Genomic DNA, 17,414 nt, shown 5'->3' with positions numbered 1-17,414 from the left:
TATTCGCACCCCTATGAATTCATATGAGAAAATTATATTTGAAGTATATTCCCATTTGTATTTTACATATTTGGTACACCTGGGTGACTAGGAACAGGAAATTGTTAAACCATAACATCCTGTTCCAGGTGTATAAATATGAGGTAACACATAGGCCAAATTCCCATAGTCATTCATAACAATGGGTAAGACCAAGGAATATAGCTGTGATGTGCGGCAAAAGGTTGTTGAGTTTCACAAAATGGGAAGTATCTATAAGAAAATAGCACAAGCATTGAAAACGCCCATTTCCACCATCAGGACAATAATAAAGAAGTTCCAGTCTATGGGATATTAGTCTAGTCACCAATATTAGTGGAGGGTACTGTACAGCATGCTGCATTTTCATGGAAAATGCACATGTTTATATCCTGAAACATTGGGGTTGGGGACAGTTCAAGTTGGTCAGCTGTAATTACACACAGCCCAATGAGACGGTGGGAAAGTGAACAAACATCACATATATTTTCTGGTTATCATGATTATCACTTCATCATTAACATATAAACACTTTACTGTGCAGCTGCAGGTTGTGGGGGGCGTATCATGTTGCATTTCTGAAAAGGTGACTTTTTGTAACAGAATTAGTATCAAGAAAATCCGTGGTCATTTATAACTGTAAAATAAAAATTAAATAAAGCACATATGAACATTCAGCATTATTAATGTTGTACTGGCGGCATCACAAACTTAGTTGTATTTACGTAGTCACCATAGAGCTTCTATAACTACAGTGACCGCGTGGCCTAATGGATAAGGCGTCTGACTTCGGATCAGAAGATTGAGGGTTCGAGTCCCTTCGTGGTCGTGTTTTTCTATTGCCAACCTAAAACCGAAAGAATAGTCTTATTGCACATTTCGAGAAGAATAAGACGTATCAACCTCGACGTATCTACCACCATAAACATTAATGAACGACCAGAGTCACTGGCGTTAAAACTTAAATATCTAGAACGCGAAACATGTTAACTGACTAGCAGAGTGGCGCAGCGGAAGCGTGCTGGGCCCATAACCCAGAGGTCGATGGATCGAAACCATCCTCTGCTAAGCTTTTTTTTTTCCTTTTTAAATATCATTTACACAATTTTTTAAATAAAATTACGGTAAACACAGTACACGAGATCATTCCTGTCTAAAATGTCTGTAACCAACTGTTTCATGCCATGGAATAGTATGTAAATATGTACTAAGTTAATTATAACATTATTAGAACTTAATTTGTTCATTCAATTCGGTATTCAGAATCCAACACAAATCAACAATTTTCACAATTCAATTTATTTACTATAACCCAAACAGTTACATAATGCACAGTAATACTTTGCAAAAATACATATCACTTTGGGGTTCACATACATGTAGGAACAGGAGAAAATTCTTCCATCAGTTCATTCAAATAACAGACACAAGATATTCATAATTTTCAAAAAACAAGGTATAATATATACAATATATTCAAAAGATAAAAAAAATATTCACAGCTGCAACTCAGTCAAAATTAACCTGTCGTGCTTGCTTCGTTGAGGAATGGATCTTTTTCTGTTTGAGCCTTGCTAAATTTCTTTTCTCTAACCTGTGGAACAAAATAGATAAATAAATGTATAGGCTAATATACAGCGGCTTGGATAAGTATTCCACATTTGTAGTGTTACAACCTGGAACTGAAATGGAAATGTTATTCATCTACACAAAATAACCCATAATATTGAAGGAGTGTAAAGGTAAATCAAAATAGTCTGCAAAATTATTTGCCAATATTTATTTATTTGTTTAATTGTGACTGCAGAAGTATTCACTCTTGTTTCTGTGAAACCCCTAAATTAGTTCTGGTGTAACCAGCTGCCATCAAAAGTCACATAATTAGTTATATGGAGTTTACCTGTAGCTAAAATGTTACATAATCTCAATATAAATACTCGTGTCCTTTGAGGTCTCCAGACTTTTTTAGGCAACACACCTAAACAAACATCCGGGACTGTACTGCAAAAGCATCAGTCAGGGTTTGGTTATATAAATAAATTCATTTATTTATTTATTTTATTCATACAAGGGAATAAATTTTAATCAATTATTTAAAAATTTAAAGAATATGGCACAACCGGAACTCTGCCTAGAGGAGGCGGTCCAACAAACGTCAGTGACCATTAAAGAGGGCATTAATTCAGAGAGGCAACAAACGGGGCTGAATACTTACACAAAGCACTGTACATTTATGAAAAAGATGCCAAGATGTTATTGTTTTGTTAGTGCCTCGTTAATAAGTTTGATTTCACTACAAATTTTATTAGCCTTTGACAGATGCACCTTTTAGCCCTCAGGGTGAGATCCTCTGCTGATGGCTCTGGTGGTTGCTGACTGGCTTCAGTAATGATCTCAGAGATCTTCTGTACACAGTCATCCAAGTTCCTCTGTTGGCTTCTGCTAACCTCTGAAGTTACTATTAACTCACCAGCTTTATTGATCCGAGTTTTATTCTGTAAATGTAGGTAAAGACAGAGCAAAGGGTAACTGGATTAACAAATATTTATCTTGATAAAATCAACATATTGATGTATGTGATGCACAGACATAATCGATGTACAGTTGCAATCAAAAATATTCAAAGCCCCAAAGAATGTAAGGAGTTATAAACTTTTCTGCAGAGCTAGAATTTGCTTTAAATCAAGTCTTTATCAGTTTAATGATACAGCAAAAGTACAAAGAGTAAAAAGTACAAAATGAATCATGTAGCATTTTAGAGTAGCAGGATATTTTGTTAATACTGCCATGCCACAATTATTTAACCACTATATAATATTGCTGATTTTAAAACCTACTGTTAATCTGTATGAAATAAAGTTGGGTTAAAACATGATTAACCCATTGGGAACTCAATAACAACCCTTAATTTGCTTCAGCTGTGATGTGTTCATATAAACACCACCCAGGGATGTGTTCAAGGTGTGTTGCAGCAATGGTGAAGACTAAGCGAGGAGATAATTTCATTGCTCCAAATTCATTGCTCTTATGGGTATAAGAAGATTTCCAAGACCTTGGACATTCCTAGGGACACCATTGGGAGCACTGTACAGACATTCAAAACTTATGGTACACCAGCCTGGCCATGGGAGAAAGTCCAAAATTTCATCGAGGCCATTTCATCAGGTCAACGAAGAAAAACCCTTGTATTCCTGCAAAAGACTTACAGGATGACCCCATGAAGACTGGGACAAATGTGTCAGTGGCAAGCATAAGAACACTTAACAACCAAGGACTTCATGGACGGACTCCACTATGCACGTCACTCTTGACCAAGAAGCACAAGAAGGGTCAACCGGATTAAAACAGAAGAAATTTGGATAGGCCTGCAGAGTTCTGGGGCACAGTTATATGGAGTGATCAGAAAATCTCTGGTGGAATTTTAAAAAAAGCCATTGCAGCACAGAAGCCATCAAACCTCAATGCACTGGAAGCATTTGCATGAGAAGAATGGGCAAAGATTCCACAAGAGTGGTGCCAGAAACTTGACAGTCATACCAATATCGCTTATTGGAGGTTATCAAGGCAAAAGGATGCTCCACAAAGTACTGAGGTTGGGGTTTGAATAACAGTGCACATTGACATTTGTCAAGAGAACTAGATGTTTTTCCGTTTAAACGCAAAATTGCTTCTACGTATCAATACAAAGATGATAACTAACCAAATGTGATGAATATGAGAATATAAAACATTCTCTATTTTAAAAAAAATCCTCTGTTGGTACAAAAGTTATATTTTGTCATAACAGGATTTTTTTTTTTTTGAAATAGAAAAATGCAATGTTTTATATTATGTCAAAATACTGTTGGCTCACACTGTACTACTTTTAGGAACCAAATTAGACATTTCACCATTTCTGTGCAGACAACACAATGGCATTGTTTGTGTCCTCACCTTTAAGAGGATCTCAGTTTTCACCTCCTCTGGAATCCATTCTGCAGTCTGGACATGAAACCGAACCTCTGCTTTTGTATTGACTATGTAGTGACGACAAAACAGCAAACAAATACAAATGCCTTTTTTTCTGTCGTGCACAAAATCCTTAATGATTGGAAGTAATTATTCGGTGCAAGGTAGATACTCATGATACAACCTTTGTTTACGTGTTGACCTCCTGGTCCGCTGCTCCGACTGTAAGTTATTTTAAGTTTATCTGTCATAGGACAAAGTAGTTTAAAACAGGAGACACAACAGCTGTTATTAGTCACATTATGAATAGCACATACGTACCAACTGGGATGTCAGCAGGCTGATCACCCTGTTGAATGTATAGAGTTAATGAGTTGTACTTTTCTTTAATTCAGCACCGGATTAAAGCAATAAATAGCATTTCTCTCCAAGTTAAAGTCGAGCTGTTGTGTCGATGAGGTCTGTACCTCACCTGTGAATTATCCGAGTGCTTGGCCAGAAGCTTCTGGCCACTGCCTAAATGGCGAATTAAAAATGTATCGCAATATAATTTAGATAATATTTGTCGTGACCGTTCAGTCCTGTTTACAAACTGTACAGATCGCGAGAAACATAAACAACATGCTGTTACGGGAGCCGCCATATTGATTTAAAGGAAGGTACGTACTACTTCCGGGTAATGTACGTGTGTATATTTTGCTAAATGAAAATGGACGTAAGAGGTCTAATGAAAACTTTGCATTGCCTCTAATGAGTTCATGGTAAGAAAATGATGATGTGCTTGCATGTAACCTTTTTGTTAAATTGTTGAATTAAATTTATAACGAAGGTTCCACCGAGATTTGAACTCGGATCGCTGGATTCAGAGTCCAGAGTGCTAACCATTACACCATGGAACCTGTTAAGCACAAGCGAGCTGCTATACGAGTCTCCATGTATACACGTTATAGTTCGCTAAATAAAAATGTACATAAGAGATCTTATGAAAACATTGTAATGTCTCAAATACATACATAGTAAAGCCGGCTCCACACTGTACGATTTTGGCCACGATTTGGTCGTCTGAGATACATTTTGAGAATCCTAAAAGATTCCTACAATCCTAGGCCAAATCTCTTTGTATTCTTTGATCGCTAGTTTGACGCGTACCCCGACAGCTGATTAATGGCCGTTGCCATCACATTTTCTTCCCTTTTAAAATGCTGTCAGTGTCAGAAGATTTGAGGCACAGTCCTGTAGTGTGGCTTCTCCTACTCCATACTAGTCTTCTTGCGTGTGTCTGTTTTTCACGTCTTGACTGTCGTACAGTTTGACATTAATGCCAGTTGAGATCCTACAGTGTGACATGGCTTACAGAGGGGTTCAACTTCGTACAGTCTCACAAGCAACAGTCGCAACAGTCGGACTATTAAAAATCTCACAGTGTGCATCCAGTTTAAAACACTCATTTCATAATAACAACCTGGATTATAATAAAGGTAGGTTCCACCGAGATTTGAACTCGGATCGCTGGATTCAGAGTCCAGAGTGCTAACCATTACACCATGGAACCAGTTAATGCTTGAGCCTCGTTTTGCCTTTATAAATATAATAATTAAGCACCAATTAAGAGTACCGAGAAGCACCCAATGTCACGTTGGATCTGGAACTTACTCCTCCATTACAGAGCACCCCCCCAATCCAATCCATCAGAATGTTTCTGAGAAATGGGAGGAAACTGGAGAACCAGGAGGAAACCCATACAACACAGGGACAACATATGAACATGTACACAAAGACAGTAACTCAAGATCAGGGTATTCAATCTGGGGACCCAGGAGCTGTGAGGCGGCATCGCTGGTCTGCTGAGCATAACTATAGCTATTATCTTAGCCACTACACCTACTGGCAGGATTTTGGGAGGTGGGAGGAAACCTGAGAACCTGGAGGAACCCATGTGGACTTCAGTTTTGACACATGTATAGCATATGCAAGATGCATTGTTCAAATACTTGCTTCCAGATATTGTGTACATGTGGAGGTTTAAAAGAGATGTCCACTATACAGTCAGGTCCATAAGTATTTGAACAGTGACATAATGTTCGTAACTATGCCTCTGAACACCACCACAGTGGATTTGAAATAAAGCAATCAAGATGTGAGTCCTTCCATTTTCACAAGCTCAAAAGTAACTGGACAATTGACTGATAAGCAGTTTCATGGCCGAATATGGCTTGTTTCCTCTTCATTTCGTGACAAATGACAGAGATAAAAGGTCTCAATATGCGGTCCAAAGTAGGTGTCCATACAAATGAAGGAGGCCATCAATTAGGCTGAAAAAACAAAACAGCCCTATCAGAGAGACAGCAATAACTTTAGGAGTGGCCAAATGAACAATCTGGCACATATGTAAAAATTAGCCCACCCCAGATGGGACTCGAACCCACAATCCCTGGCTTAGGAGGCCAGTGCCTTATCCATTAGGCCACTGGGGCTATAATCAGGATGCAGCAGATATATCATTATAAACGAATTATTTTTAATTTAGCGGTCTCTCAGTTCAGTAAGACGCCGTTGATTAAAACAGGACGTAAATAAAAATAAATAAACAAATAAATAAGCTAATATTAGCACATTATAAGGTCTAGGCCTAACTGCGGAGATAACTTTTTTAATAACTTTCGTATTATTTCAATTTATTCTGGTATGCATTTATTCTATGGAGGATTATATTTATTCAATTGCTGCAGTTATACTGTTTGTTTATTATATTGTGAACACAACATTATGAATTTCTTTCTATGCATTTTATTCTAACTGACTGGCTGCTTTTGTGTCTTCAGCTCTGCTTTTTATACTTCTCATCCGTGTGTAAAGAGTGCAAACGCTGATGTGTTAACAAATCTACAGCTAATGTCAGTGAGCTGATGGCTGTAGCTCAGACAGGAGTGTTTCCCCTCCATACTTATTTATTTATCACTGCCACAGCGCCTCTCTTTACTTTCTCTCCGACACAGAAGGATTTCTGCCTTAAGATTCAGATTGAAATCAGATGTTAGTTGTGTGGCTAGCTAATCTAATCTCACAAATTATAACATCTTCAATCTGTTGCTCTCGTTGATTATTTTTCCCTGTGGTTTGTTTGGCGATCTTTTGAGCTTCCTGCTGAGAAAGGAAGGAACACAGCACAGGACAGGACAGGACAGGACAGTTGCGTTTAGTGATACAGCAAAGCCAAACCCATATTTTACAGAGCCTAGTTAGAGGAATGGTGTCTTTTTGGTTAAACTCAAGCAGGTTATTCTGACAGTTTCGGGCTAAACAACTTGCACGCACCATGAATTTACTGCCATCCAACCCTCACGGAAATGGACTTCTGTATGCTGGATTTAACCAAGACCATGGTAGGATGTTTTTATGTTGTTCTTGGTGAGCTAAGCTAAAGCTATGCTAAGCTAACTAACGTGACCGTCGCTATGCCTTGGAGACGATAGCCAGTGGTAGCTCCATTAGCAAGTTAGCTAATAGTTTGAGTCGATTTAATGAAGATAGATGTATATTTTGGCTTGATGGCTATCTAAGTACTTGTTTATTTGGAACATCTCAAGTATCTAGATGAAAAAATAACAGTTTTTAGAGTTGTCTTGATCATATATTTCATGAAAGCTCGATTAGTTCTCGGTTTGCTAGGTAGACAGCTAGCTAACTGGCTGCATTCGGTTTGTTTACACCCCGAAAATATGTTTATTTTCTTATAACACGCCAAGAAAATCGCATGAGCAAATTAGCCGTTGTCAGTTTGAAGACATTATGCTGCAAAACACTTGAATATTTGTTTACTTGGAGACTCTGTGAGATTATCTCATTCGGCTGACTGGATACCTAGGAGTTGCTTTATTTTATCAGTCAGAAAATGTATTAATCTGTTGGAAAGCACACATTTTATAGCTGAATTGCTCTTTTTTTCCCCTCTCCGTTTTTTTTTTTAGGATGCTTTGCATGCGGGATGGAAAATGGCTTCAGGGTGTACAACACAGATCCTCTAAAAGAAAAAGAGAAACAAGGTGAGTGCTGCTGATTGACACGTGACCTGACAGATCAGTAACCTCATCTACTCAATCACTCTGGAGATAATTTACTCATGTATACATAACGATAACGCATAAATATAGCCAATATCAAACTCGATTCATTTCAGCAATCCTGTTAAAATTATGTGGAAGACATAAGGTATAAGGAAGTTAACAACACAGTCTACAGTCCAGCACATGATTTTCCAGTGTGATCACTTAAAATACACACACACACACAAGCATGTTAAGTATGCACCTCATGGCAGTTGTGTGAGTTGTGAGAAATCTAAATTAGTTATTTTCCCCCCTCCTCCCGCCATGTTTCTAAAACTGAACTGCCGTTCATGACTACAACTTTTTTTTTGGTTGGTGACTCCATTTTTAGGGCTCAAAATTCTCAAGACTAATGAGAGGACTGGGCTTGTGCGGCACACTGAAGCTTATTAAAGTCAATAAATCATGAGTGATGGCAAATGATTGTGTTTGTCTGGGTTCACACATTGCACAATGTAATATTTTCACAAACTTAAAACCCCTTGTGTGGGGTATTAATTTCTGTGCTTTCTTGCACTGGTTTAGTATATAACATGCAAATACATTTAAATGGCCAAAGTTTGTGGACACTTGACCATCACAAGCATATGTGCTTCTTCCTTCCAAATTGTTGCCACAGAGTTGGAAATAGAGCTGCAACTAACGATTGTTTTCGTAATCGATTAATCGGCCGATTATTTTTCTGATGAATCGATTCGTTGGACGGCATAAAACGTGTAAAAATATAAACGTTACACTAACACAACTGTTTGTCGAGTGATATATATATATATATAAGTATTTATGCATTATTTTTATGGATGCACAAAAAAGCACTGATCATTAAACTACAGTCCTAAATGAATAATAAAATCTCACTTTAACTGCACCTTGTGGTTTCTGTTACTCACTGCCTTTAGACATATTGTTTTACTTATGTTTACTTTGATCATACCGTTTTAATTTAACATCACAGTAACATAACATTACTTGTGTTACACTGTTAATCACCGTGAATGAGGAGCACCGAAGCCTCGTTACTAATAAATCACTTCGGTTATAATAAACGACAGAATTTACAATGCAAGTGCACGAATACAGCATATAATGACAATAAACTTGATTTAAACTAAACCTTTTAAGCAACTCGCCCCAGATTCCCCAAGCCCTTGCACACAGTGGAGCATTTTGGATATAAATATAAGTTTGTGCTCGTGCTTCTGTGCTACATAAGCTCTGCTTTGTAAAGTTTGCAGGTTATAGTCTTCTACACTACATTTAATATAAAATGCTGCCCTGTCTTAGAGGACTTGGAGGCCGCACACTTTTTTCCGCTGTCACTTGACTATTACGCCTCTGTCTGCTGGTGACTGAGGTCATGTTGGGCATAAAAGGTAATGTTGACACAAACAGTAAGCAAGAAATTTATTGTCGTTGACTCTGGGTATTCTGCTAAAGCTAGCGGCAGTGCATTACATGCATTTGACATCATGCTCCGTATTAAATGCCATGGTTTTAGAATGGGCACATAAGGTTGTGATGGACAGGTGTCCACATACTTTTGGCCATATAATGAATGTGCATGTTATATTTACTAAATCGGTGTAGGAAAGCACAGAAATGAATTCTCCACACAATGAGCTTTAAGATCTTGAAAATATTACATGAAATGCAATATGTGAACCCAGACAAACCAGCAAACCTGATAATTTACTAGCACTCCTGGTTATAATAAGCTTTCAGTCATGTAGTGATTGTGTAAATGTTATAAACATGGGTTAACAGTGTATATGATCACAACGTTTGTTAGTCCAGTGAGATTTTACCTCTATACACGGTGTCTGCGTAATGAAGAGGATTTATATCTTTTATCCACTCGAAAGCCTACGAGAGCAAGTTCCACACATAAGCGTAGCAGGGATATTCTGCATGTGGTTGTACAATGTTTACTTTTGTGATTGGCCAAAATACCTACAGGCTGCAGCCAGTGGGAACAGTTACGTTATCCTGCATGTTTATTACAAATAGACACTTAGTCAGCAGTTACATAGAGATATGTAATGTTTGTAAAGTGTTTTAGCTGTCATTCATACAGATTCTTAAGCCACTATTGACTCAGGCTGTCACTCTTATTTTTGTTGATAGTCCAAAAAAAAGGCAAGAAAGAGAGAGAAGAGTTTGAAGGGGGAAAAGACAGTCAGTTATGCCGGATGAAAAAACTATATTAAATTACTTTGGAAAACCTGGTTTAAAAAAAAAAAAAAAAAAAAAAAAAGCTAGGAGTGAGACGATATGATATGGAAGATGAACGCTGTTTGTTTTGTGCCACACATAATTCATGAATGTTCATTGACCATATTGTTTGAAGGAGACATGAAATAAGTGTAATGTTATATATTATAGAGGTATTTATATGTTCATATTTATTATATTTATATTTGCATATAACTCAAACCCACCCCTCCTGCCCCGACCCCCAAACAAGAAAAACAAACAAACTCCCCAACTAGAGTCGCCCCAGTGCATCTCGCCCCAGTGCATCTCGCCCCAGTGCATCTCGCCCTAGTGCATCTCGGCCATTTCCAGCTACGGACTGAAATATTGTTCACACGATGTTCAGATTATGGGCCTACCTTGCAAAATACAGTATAGCATGAATACTATATTTCCTAGTGTTTCTAGCTAGAAGCCATGACCGTGACACACCCCTCGCTCATACCCCCCCCCCCCACCTCCCACCACCAACAAAAAACCCCACTTAATTTTGTTAGTCTTTCTAATATAGAACTACATTAGAAATAACGATTGGTAAAAAAATCTCCTACCGTCTAATCCACATAAAAAAAAAAACAACCCCAAGGTTAAGCATAACTAAGTAAGACAGAATGAGAGTTATGTTTAGAAAATGTGAACCATGATGTCATGGGGTTGATTGCTGTCATTCAATAGGGCATCTTCTGCTCCAAATGTGGTCCTGAGAAGTTGCTTGACATTGTGTTTGGCTTCCAGAGTTTCTTGAGGGTGGAGTCGGGCATGTTGAGATGCTCTTTCGATGCAATTACCTTGCACTTGTTGGAGGAGGCAAGAAACCCAAGTACCCACCTAATAAAGGTATGTTCTCTTGTTCACAATATGGGCAAAATAGCATATTGTATACCTCAGCACACTGCACTTAATATGACATTCAGTATAATGACTGAAAATGCATGAATGCAGTTTTGAATGTTTGTTTGTAGAGGTCAGTATTGCAGTAAGGGTTTTTTTTTTTTTTTTTGGTGAGGCAAAATCAAACCTACAGAAACACACTGACCGTTATTTTTAAAAAGTTGTTTAGAAACAAGAACAGTTTTGAGAATGCAGAATGATGTATGAGCAAATCTCTAATGTAACGACCTAAAGAATCATGCAATGATATCCAAGCGTCTTTAAATATCCCAGCTGTGCATTTGCATGCCCAAGGCAGCCACATCTGTATCCATGTCCTCAGCCCAGTGCATCTACACAATACCTCTTATGTCTATTACTACTTATTAAAAAGTAGAAAAGATTTACATCTGTACATTCTGGTTTGCATTCACAAATCGCAGGTTGTCTGGTTATTAATGTTATGTGCTGTTAAAATGTTACACGCAAATTTACACATCCTCCAGCCAGATGTGAGTTTGATCATCTAGACAAGGGGAAAAATGAAATGAATAGAAATTAAAAAAAAAATTGAAATTAAATGAATTTTTTTTTTTAAAGGATATTGTATTAAATCATACTTCATCAATAATTGTTTTTAAAAGCCACATATGTATGTTTTTATCTTTCTTTTTTTTTTTTTAACTAGTGATGATCTGGGATGATCTTAAGAAAAAGACTGTGATTGAGATTGAGTTTTCCACAGAAGTCAAAGCTGTTAAGCTTCGAAGAGACAGGTATTTGTCTTTACTTTCAAACGATAATTTCACACGTTAATTCAAATATGCCATTCACCGTCATTTAATCAATATCATTAAAGCCCCTGCCAACTTACTGCAAAAGAAAGAACTTTTTTTTTTTTTCCAGTTAAGATAGTTCTGAATCGATTTTTTTCAGCTTTTTTTCTGTCCGATTTGAGTTGGGCGGTCCTACATTTGTTAGAGGTGAGATCGAGCTTACTGACATATCAGAATTCACCATCTGCTTCTACGGCTTTAACCCAACCGAGGAAACTAAAGTGACTTCTTTCCTGCCCTCTCTGTATCTTTGTGCCTGAGCCTGAGGAAACGGCATCTTTCTACAGTGTTCTAGTTTTACACACATTTTATACACAATGTAGTACTTTATGGGAGGTATTGATGAGCAGTTAAAAAAAAAAAAACAAAAAAAAAAACCCACGTTATAAGAATGAATACACCAACACAGCATGTAATGAGTCAACTTGTTTGAAAACAAGTGCACTGTGGAAGTTCAGCTTTGTCATTCCTACACGCTTTTCTAGTACGAACACTTCAAGTCATTGTTAGACATTATGTGATCTGACACACACACCATTCCAAACATTTAGAAAATAGGACTTCTAATATCGTAGTTACAGATGTATATTTCTTGACTGTACCGCTGATAAATGCTTGTTTAATGACAGATCGTTTGAAGTCATGTTGCCAGGGGCTTTAAATTCTGAGGTCAAAGCACAAATAATAATCTCTAACACTCTCTTGCAAGTCATGCAACTAAGAGCCAGGAAGCAAGTCAACCTTGCATCATCTTCTGACTGTAGCTCTTTACATGACTGGTGTGGGAAATCAAAGTAATGCTAGCTGCATGTCCTAAAGTGCTCACATCATCAAATATAAAAAGATAGTTGATTAGGGCTGTGTGAAGGTTAATAAAATTACCGTAATATGTTTAGTTCAGTATTGAAATCATGATTATTTGTTACAGTTATTCAGCCAATGTAGCAACAAAATACAAAACAACAGGTATCATATTTTTAAAAAACAGAAAATGGGCTTTAATTCACATTGTACATTACAATACAATATTCCTTTAAATGTGTATGTAAAATTAATTAATTTTACCACCCAAACCATTCTGAAACATAAATCGGAAGCAAGTCATTTATCGAACCAGAACCAGTAACTAACAGTAGCCATTATTCAGCTAAGCTCACCAATATCGCAGCCCATGATGTTTAATTTAGGAAGCCAAAAATGAAAATAAATTGAATTATGCTTTTATCTTCGCTGGCGTGTCAAGTGATGCGTACACTGTCGAATGAAAATGGGGCATTTTTGTCCTGATAAGAATCTGATCATTTAGGTATGGGAATGAGTACCAACTGACACAACTGAGTACAGCAATTTAGACTCTGACACCAAGACAAATTCTGTATTAAATATTAAGCTGAATAGTGCTTGGTCCATGTGCTTTATTTTTATATTTAAATACAGCTGACCTAACTGTATATGATGTTGCTGTTATAAGGGTTGCTAGCATATCGTAATACATAAAGCCAGAATTTGTCTGTGTGTTTTGGGGGTTTTTTTTCTTTTCAGAATTGTGGTGGTCCTGGATTCAATGATCAAAGTCTTCACTTTCACACACAACCCGCACCAGCTGCATGTCTTTGAAACATGCTACAACCCTAAAGGTATGTCTGTCTATTTCTCACACTGAATAAACTGTAGTGAAATATTCAAAGGACTCATTTATCACATCTGGAAATGTTTTTGTATACCAAACCACACAACAAATCCCCACCAGATTTACTGAAGTTTGGGTAATGCTGTTTTTGGTAAATGCCAATCACCTGTAACTTAGCAAGCGTGTTTACGGCACAGCTTATTTACATTTATAGAGTTTTGTGTGCGTCGCTAAAGGGAAACGCTCACGGAGTGCTGAAAATGACTAAACGGTGAAGTGCGGTGTGTGTGTGTGTGTGTATGTGTGTGTGTGTGTACGCTAAAATTTCCAGTAATGCAGCTCAGCCCACGCAGCATATCAGCTATTATAGAATAGAATTCTTCCTTCTTTTATATGGTAGTATTTCTGAATAGCTAGTCTTACGTCTTTTATGTATGGATTTGTTTTGGATTGCTTTCTTTAAGTTGATTAACATCAAACGACAGAGTTTCACAAGATTCATTACATACAAATAAATAAGCTATTTAAACTTGACAGAATAAGTCGTATATAAAATTGAAGTAACTCCTACCAACTATACAATTTGAAGCTGATCAATCAAGGTTCAATTTAGTGAGTCTACTTTTATGTAGATTTCCACAAACTCACAAGTTCTTGTAGGATATGAATGTTGTCCCAAATGGAATTTTTTATAAATACCACATTTCTTGTGTAAACGCTCTTGCGAATGATTTTACAAATGCGTTTGTTCATGACCATAGGTTTCATATCATGAGGCTGATTCTTATTTTGTATGTTTGTGAAGTTTTATTACATGGACTTGTAGTAAAATTGCGTTGTTAGTTGTAACGGAATTGTTTTCTTCTGGAATATTTTCAGATAGTTGATGCAGTTTACTTCTTCGATTATCTTTGCAGGTTTGTGTGTTCTGTGTCCAAACAGCAACAACTCTTTGCTAGCATTTCCCGGCACCCACTCTGGACATGTGCAGATAGTAGACTTGGCCAACACAGAGAGGCCTCCTGTGGACATTCCTGCTCACGAAGGAGCTCTGTGTTGTATCGCCCTCAACCTGCAGGGCACACGGATAGCCACGGCTTCGGAAAAAGTGAGAAACTGATGAGGAAGTACTGATACAAGCATGGCGATTTTGAACAGTATTGCTTTGTGAAAATTTTCTGTATAAATAAATAACTCCTGATTTAAAGAGAGAAACAGAATAGTTTAGATGTTTATGGTCTAATGTGGTTTTCATTTCTTCTTCAGGGGACTCTGATCAGAATATTTGACACATCAGCGGGTCATCTGATTCAGGAGTTAAGACGAGGATCGCAGACTGCAAACATATATTGGTGAGTTGTCAATTATTTTATGTTGTGATACAAGATTCCAAACCACGTCCAGGAGTCCATGGTAAGTAACATATATTTAATGCCTGTGTTGTCTTGCAGCATTAACTTCAACCAGGATGCGTCTCTCATCTGCGTGTCGAGTGACCATGGGACTGTCCACATATTTGCTGCAGAAGATCCCAAAAGGAACAAGCAATCAAGGTTTGGGACAAAATTTGAAGCCATTTGCTGGACATTTCTTTAGAGTTGTTAACTATGCCTCCTCATAGATTCGCTGCTTCTTACCTGTAGTTATGTTGCTTTTATTTTATTTTATTTATTTATTTATTTTAATTACAGCTTGGCCTCAGCCAGCTTCCTACCCAAGTATTTCAGCTCCAAGTGGAGTTTCTCAAAGTTCCAGCTCCCATCTGGCTCACCCTGTGTCTGTGCCTTTGGAACTGAGCCCAATGCAGTCATAGGTGAAGAGGACTTATGTATTTAATTTAGCAGCCTTTAGTTAAAATTAACTAATCAGGTGTGACATAGAGATATGAAAACCTCATTCATGGCCTGAGAAAAGGCTCCTTTTATAGTTTACAAACATTGGATTAAGAATGAATTTGTGGTAAATCATTTCCACTGCAAACAGTTTACTGACTTTCTGAGCACACTTACTAACTGTTACTTTTCATTACTTTTATCCCTTATCCAGCCATTTGTGCTGATGGCAGCTATTACAAGTTCCTGTTCAACCAAAAAGGGGAGTGTTCCAGGGATGTATATGCCCAGTTCTTGGAAATGACCGACGAGAAGATCTGAGCACAGACCGTTCTTGGTTTCAATTGATATTTTTTTTTTCATTTCCTGACATCTCCAAATTTGAAGACAGTCAGACGAATAACTGTATGTGACATTCCCGACTGAGTGACTCCCTGATGCAGGAAGATTACGAGGTCTATAATCTCACTAGCCAGTCTTTAAAGAACTTAAAAGAAACTCTGACCACTGGAGAGATGGATGAATAAACTGACTGCAGTCATTCAGTGGAGTGAGAAGAGGGGGGGGAAACTATTTTTGAACGACAACAGTTGCTTTTTAAAAGGTCTTCCATGCGAACTGCTCTTTTATAAGCATAGAGTTGGCTAGAAGAATATTTGTCCACTAACTAACCTACTATAGTGAGTGCCTCTGTCATTACCGAAGAGGAAGGATGTGTATGCTTATTCATCAGTCACACTATATATGTACATAATATTGGTAGTCTTAGATTTTGTTTTACTTGTTGTGTAAAAACAAAATCCCAGGCATATGTAACTGCAAAAATATAGCATAATCCAACAGAACAAGTACAATGTAGATATGTGGGTTTTTTTGTTTTTTCTTCATTCATTGTTACTTACATGTATGTGCAATTTTCATTATTTTTATCAGGTGTTAAGTTGAGATCTTTCGGAACAAATTAGTATTTGCTTAATGCATTTTAATAGTATGTGCATAGTCATGCGTGTTGCATTAATGGATTACAGATGTCCTCTTTATGATTATTCATAAGACAAGAGAGAGAAGCATCCTATTAAACCAGAATTTGATCTTTAAAAAAAAGTGATTTAAAAAAAAAAAAAAGATAATTTGGGTTGCTAAAATTTTAGGTTGCTAAAAAAAAACGGTTGGTTTGAAATCTGAAAAATGATTGGCGAATCATTAATGGAAGGATGGTATTCATTTCAGTTTGTTAAATTAAATCCATCTCTTTTTTTCCTTCTTTTTTTTTTTGCCCTACTAATGTGTCTGTGAACATATTACCAAAGTGCCCAACGGTAACATCTATAAGCTGTATTCATTTAATTGTTTTGGCTTTTTTCTATATTTTTTTCCAACTTTGTTGATTAGAAGCTTATTTCATGCTTTTCTCGTGTTTGTAAATGTTCAAGTGATTTACACCTAATGCAGCGTTAAACGTGCTGTAATCTACTCTATGACTGAATTCCGCAGGGATACATAGTTCACAATGTGTCATGTAACAAATTAAACATGATTGTAAAACCGAGTCTGCTGATTGGTTGATCTGTACGTGTGCTGATTGGCTATTCGCGGTGTTTTGCCACGTCCATCAAATGACGTAACGTGCTTACTAACACCAGTAGCTACTTCAAAACATTACTGACAGTATATCTGTCTACTGAAATATCTTTCTTTGTTTGTTTTTTTTTGCTTCTTTTTTTATTACTAGGTTAGTCACTAATTACAAAATGAGGTTGTGTTAAACCATTCGAGTCAACTTCATATAACAGATTAATTTGAGGATCTGATAAAAGCATGGATATTAGAGGTGGTATGTTTTCCACTTCAGAGATGCACATCCCTGTCTGAAATAATGTTACTGATTAGCAATGCAGACAAAAGGTCGGGTTTTTGTTTT

At 37.1% G+C, this 17,414-nt stretch overlaps 2 protein-coding genes and 5 non-coding genes across 7 annotated transcripts; 3 read left to right on the top strand and 4 right to left on the bottom strand.

The window, feature by feature from the left end:
* Positions 1-774: 774 nt before the first annotated feature.
* On the top strand, positions 775-847 carry trnar-ucg (transfer RNA arginine (anticodon UCG)). Its single transcript has one exon. It is a non-coding gene; the product is annotated as a tRNA-Arg (tRNA).
* Positions 848-1,014: 167 nt separating this feature from the next.
* Positions 1,015-1,086, top strand: trnam-cau (transfer RNA methionine (anticodon CAU)). Its single transcript has one exon. It is a non-coding gene; the product is annotated as a tRNA-Met (tRNA).
* Positions 1,087-1,299: 213 nt separating this feature from the next.
* mrpl58 (mitochondrial ribosomal protein L58) lies at positions 1,300-5,571 on the bottom strand. Its single transcript, XM_053640408.1, has 6 exons — positions 4,439-5,571; positions 4,288-4,315; positions 4,151-4,210; positions 3,952-4,034; positions 2,344-2,513; positions 1,300-1,612 (listed from the first exon to the last, which is right to left on the bottom strand). Exons 1-6 carry the CDS (start codon positions 4,607-4,609, stop codon positions 1,528-1,530), a joined length of 597 nt encoding a protein of 198 aa, XP_053496383.1. The 5' UTR covers positions 4,610-5,571; the 3' UTR covers positions 1,300-1,527.
* On the bottom strand, positions 4,794-4,865 carry trnaq-cug (transfer RNA glutamine (anticodon CUG)). Its single transcript has one exon. It is a non-coding gene; the product is annotated as a tRNA-Gln (tRNA).
* trnaq-cug (transfer RNA glutamine (anticodon CUG)) lies at positions 5,447-5,518 on the bottom strand. The gene has a single exon. It is a non-coding gene; the product is annotated as a tRNA-Gln (tRNA).
* A 796-nt stretch (positions 5,572-6,367) lies between the features above and the next one.
* trnar-ccu (transfer RNA arginine (anticodon CCU)) lies at positions 6,368-6,440 on the bottom strand. Its single transcript has one exon. It is a non-coding gene; the product is annotated as a tRNA-Arg (tRNA).
* Positions 6,441-6,963: 523 nt separating this feature from the next.
* Positions 6,964-17,051, top strand: wdr45b (WD repeat domain 45B). Its single transcript, XM_053639505.1, has 10 exons — positions 6,964-7,349; positions 7,935-8,009; positions 11,061-11,162; positions 11,884-11,971; positions 13,574-13,668; positions 14,579-14,769; positions 14,928-15,013; positions 15,113-15,214; positions 15,353-15,474; positions 15,708-17,051. The coding sequence occupies exons 1-10, from the start codon at positions 7,283-7,285 to the stop codon at positions 15,812-15,814; spliced, it is 1,035 nt and encodes a 344-aa protein (XP_053495480.1). The 5' UTR covers positions 6,964-7,282; the 3' UTR covers positions 15,815-17,051.
* The last annotated feature ends 363 nt before the right edge of the window (positions 17,052-17,414 follow it).

The sequence above is a fragment of the Ictalurus furcatus genome, chromosome 13 (genome assembly GCF_023375685.1).
Source record: "Ictalurus furcatus strain D&B chromosome 13, Billie_1.0, whole genome shotgun sequence".
NCBI classification, from domain to species: Eukaryota; Metazoa; Chordata; class Actinopteri; order Siluriformes; family Ictaluridae; genus Ictalurus; species Ictalurus furcatus.
This window is presented reverse-complemented; position numbering and strand designations above follow the sequence as displayed.

What these genes read in the sequence shown, in the direction of transcription:
- wdr45b (XM_053639505.1), top strand. Translation starts at nt 7,283, where the DNA reads ATGAATTTACTGCCATCCAACCCTCACGGAAATGGACTTCTGTATGCT. An exon ending in CAAGTACCCACCTAATAAAG is followed by an intron (nt 11,163 to 11,883) that starts GTATGTTCTCTT and finishes TTTTTTAACTAG; the next exon opens with TGATGATCTGGGATGATCTT. An exon ending in TAGCCACGGCTTCGGAAAAA is followed by an intron (nt 14,770 to 14,927) that starts GTGAGAAACTGA and finishes TTTCTTCTTCAG; the next exon opens with GGGACTCTGATCAGAATATT.
- mrpl58 (XM_053640408.1), bottom strand. Translation starts at nt 4,609, where the DNA reads ATGGCGGCTCCCGTAACAGCATGTTGTTTATGTTTCTCGCGATCTGTA. An exon ending in GCCTGCTGACATCCCAGTTG is followed by an intron (nt 4,211 to 4,287) that starts GTACGTATGTGC and finishes GTCCTATGACAG; the next exon opens with ATAAACTTAAAATAACTTAC. An exon ending in CTCACCCTGAGGGCTAAAAG is followed by an intron (nt 1,613 to 2,343) that starts GTGCATCTGTCA and finishes TTTGTTCCACAG; the next exon opens with GTTAGAGAAAAGAAATTTAG.